We start from the raw sequence: 1625 nt of genomic DNA on the forward strand, positions 1-1625 counted from the left end.
CTCACTCAAAACTGTTTGTTGACACATTGTCTTTGCTTCTGTTAGCTGCTTTGTTGCCTGATTTAAATGTTCCTGTTGCATCACCACAAGAAGCTGCAGCTTATGCTAATGCTGTTTTTCCTCCAACTCAAGCGGGACCTTCCAGAGCTGCTGATGCTAATGCTTATCCCAGTGATTAAACTACTACTCACAACGTGTTTCTTTCATTGTGCGTTTCCTGAATCTCAAACATTGTGTGTTGGTTTCTTATTGCAGACGACTTTTGGCAGAGGGTTATGAATACCTTGGGACAGATTCAGAGTAATACACAGCATTTGGATACTCTGCGTCACATTCAGAGCAATACAGAGCAGGTGGTCAAACTACTGACCGATGGACATGGATTTGGACCACATCCTTCGGCTGCGGGATTCTCCAAGAGACAGCGAGCTGAGGAGGCAGAAGAGAGAGGCAAAAACGACGCAGATGAGAAGCAGCAGACGAATGAGAGAGGTGACGGTGAAGAACTGCAGGAGAAAGAGGAAGCTAACGATGAAGAACTGCAGAGGAAAGAGGGATGTGACAATGAATAAGCAGAGAAGCTGCAAGATCAGAATCTACAAATGCCAAAATAATCGCATGGAAGACAGTTCTTACATTAGCATAGTTTTATATTACCAGCGTACAACAGAGGACACATACATGTTGGTATGATGCTTATTTTCTTATAGTCATTCTAGACGCTGTTTGAAAAACATTGGGGAGCAAATTTTTATGTTTACTTGCTGGGCACTCCCGAGGCTTTTGTGTTATTGAGAAGAGAGATAAACAAGTAACAAGTTAAAGAAAATATATTCATTCTATGAAACTTCGATCCATTTATTTGTGTGGCATAATATAGCCCAAAAAGAAGAAGAAGCACAAATGTTTATGATTCAGAAAACCATAAAAATGATGATCTAATGAGCAGGAACCATGAAGCCTAGCGACTTGTTGAGCATATCTATTAGTACTAAACATTTAACAAGTTAGGTCCAGGCCTTCTATTAGTATAAGATATTTAAGGAAGTGTTAGTTATAGTTATGTACTTTTCTATGCTAATGCCTTCCACTTCCTACCTTCAGCTGCAGAGTAAAGACAGTACAATAGGAAAAAAAGCTGGAATCTGATCCTAGAACTGGAAGCACTTAGAGCACGTTCAACGCGGTCTCTTAAGGCCGTATTTAGCGCTTAATACGCGATTAAAATAAATGAAAAAAAAAACAAAACCCGAAGGCACGTCCCTTAATTAGGAGTACGAAGATACGTATGTTAAGGAACACGTGTCATAAAATTATTGGTTTGGGAAACCGTGGAGACGCGTTTCGTTCCATCTCCTTTCTTTCTCTCTTTCGGTTTCTCTCATCTCGACGAGGAGAAAGACGATTCCTCTTCTGTCGGTGGCTCTTCTCTGGTTGACTCCTCGGCGACGTCTCCTCTCGTCGAGATACTTCTTCTCTCCGAATCATTAAATGGGGTCTGAGATGCAAAAACCCTCAATAATTCGAGATTCTTTATTTGTTTGTCTAGTTTGGGATCATCTTGAAAGGACGAATCCAGATTTATTCATAGCATACAATGCAAGGATCCTTGAGCGCAATGCAAC

General features: G+C 40.9%; 1 protein-coding gene across 1 annotated transcript; it reads left to right on the forward strand.

Annotated features, from left to right (window-relative positions):
* Positions 1 to 45: 45 nt before the first annotated feature.
* On the forward strand, positions 46 to 611 carry LOC106321679 (the record flags this gene model as incomplete). Its single annotated transcript, XM_013759925.1, has 2 exons — positions 46 to 171; positions 256 to 611. Coding segments are annotated over 2 exons (443 nt in total), but the record flags the coding sequence as incomplete, so codon positions are not given.
* Between the last annotated feature and the right edge of the window lie 1014 nt (positions 612 to 1625).

This window comes from Brassica oleracea, unplaced genomic scaffold (genome assembly GCF_000695525.1).
Source record: "Brassica oleracea var. oleracea cultivar TO1000 unplaced genomic scaffold, BOL UnpScaffold02411, whole genome shotgun sequence".
Lineage (NCBI taxonomy): Eukaryota > Viridiplantae > Streptophyta > Magnoliopsida > Brassicales > Brassicaceae > Brassica > Brassica oleracea.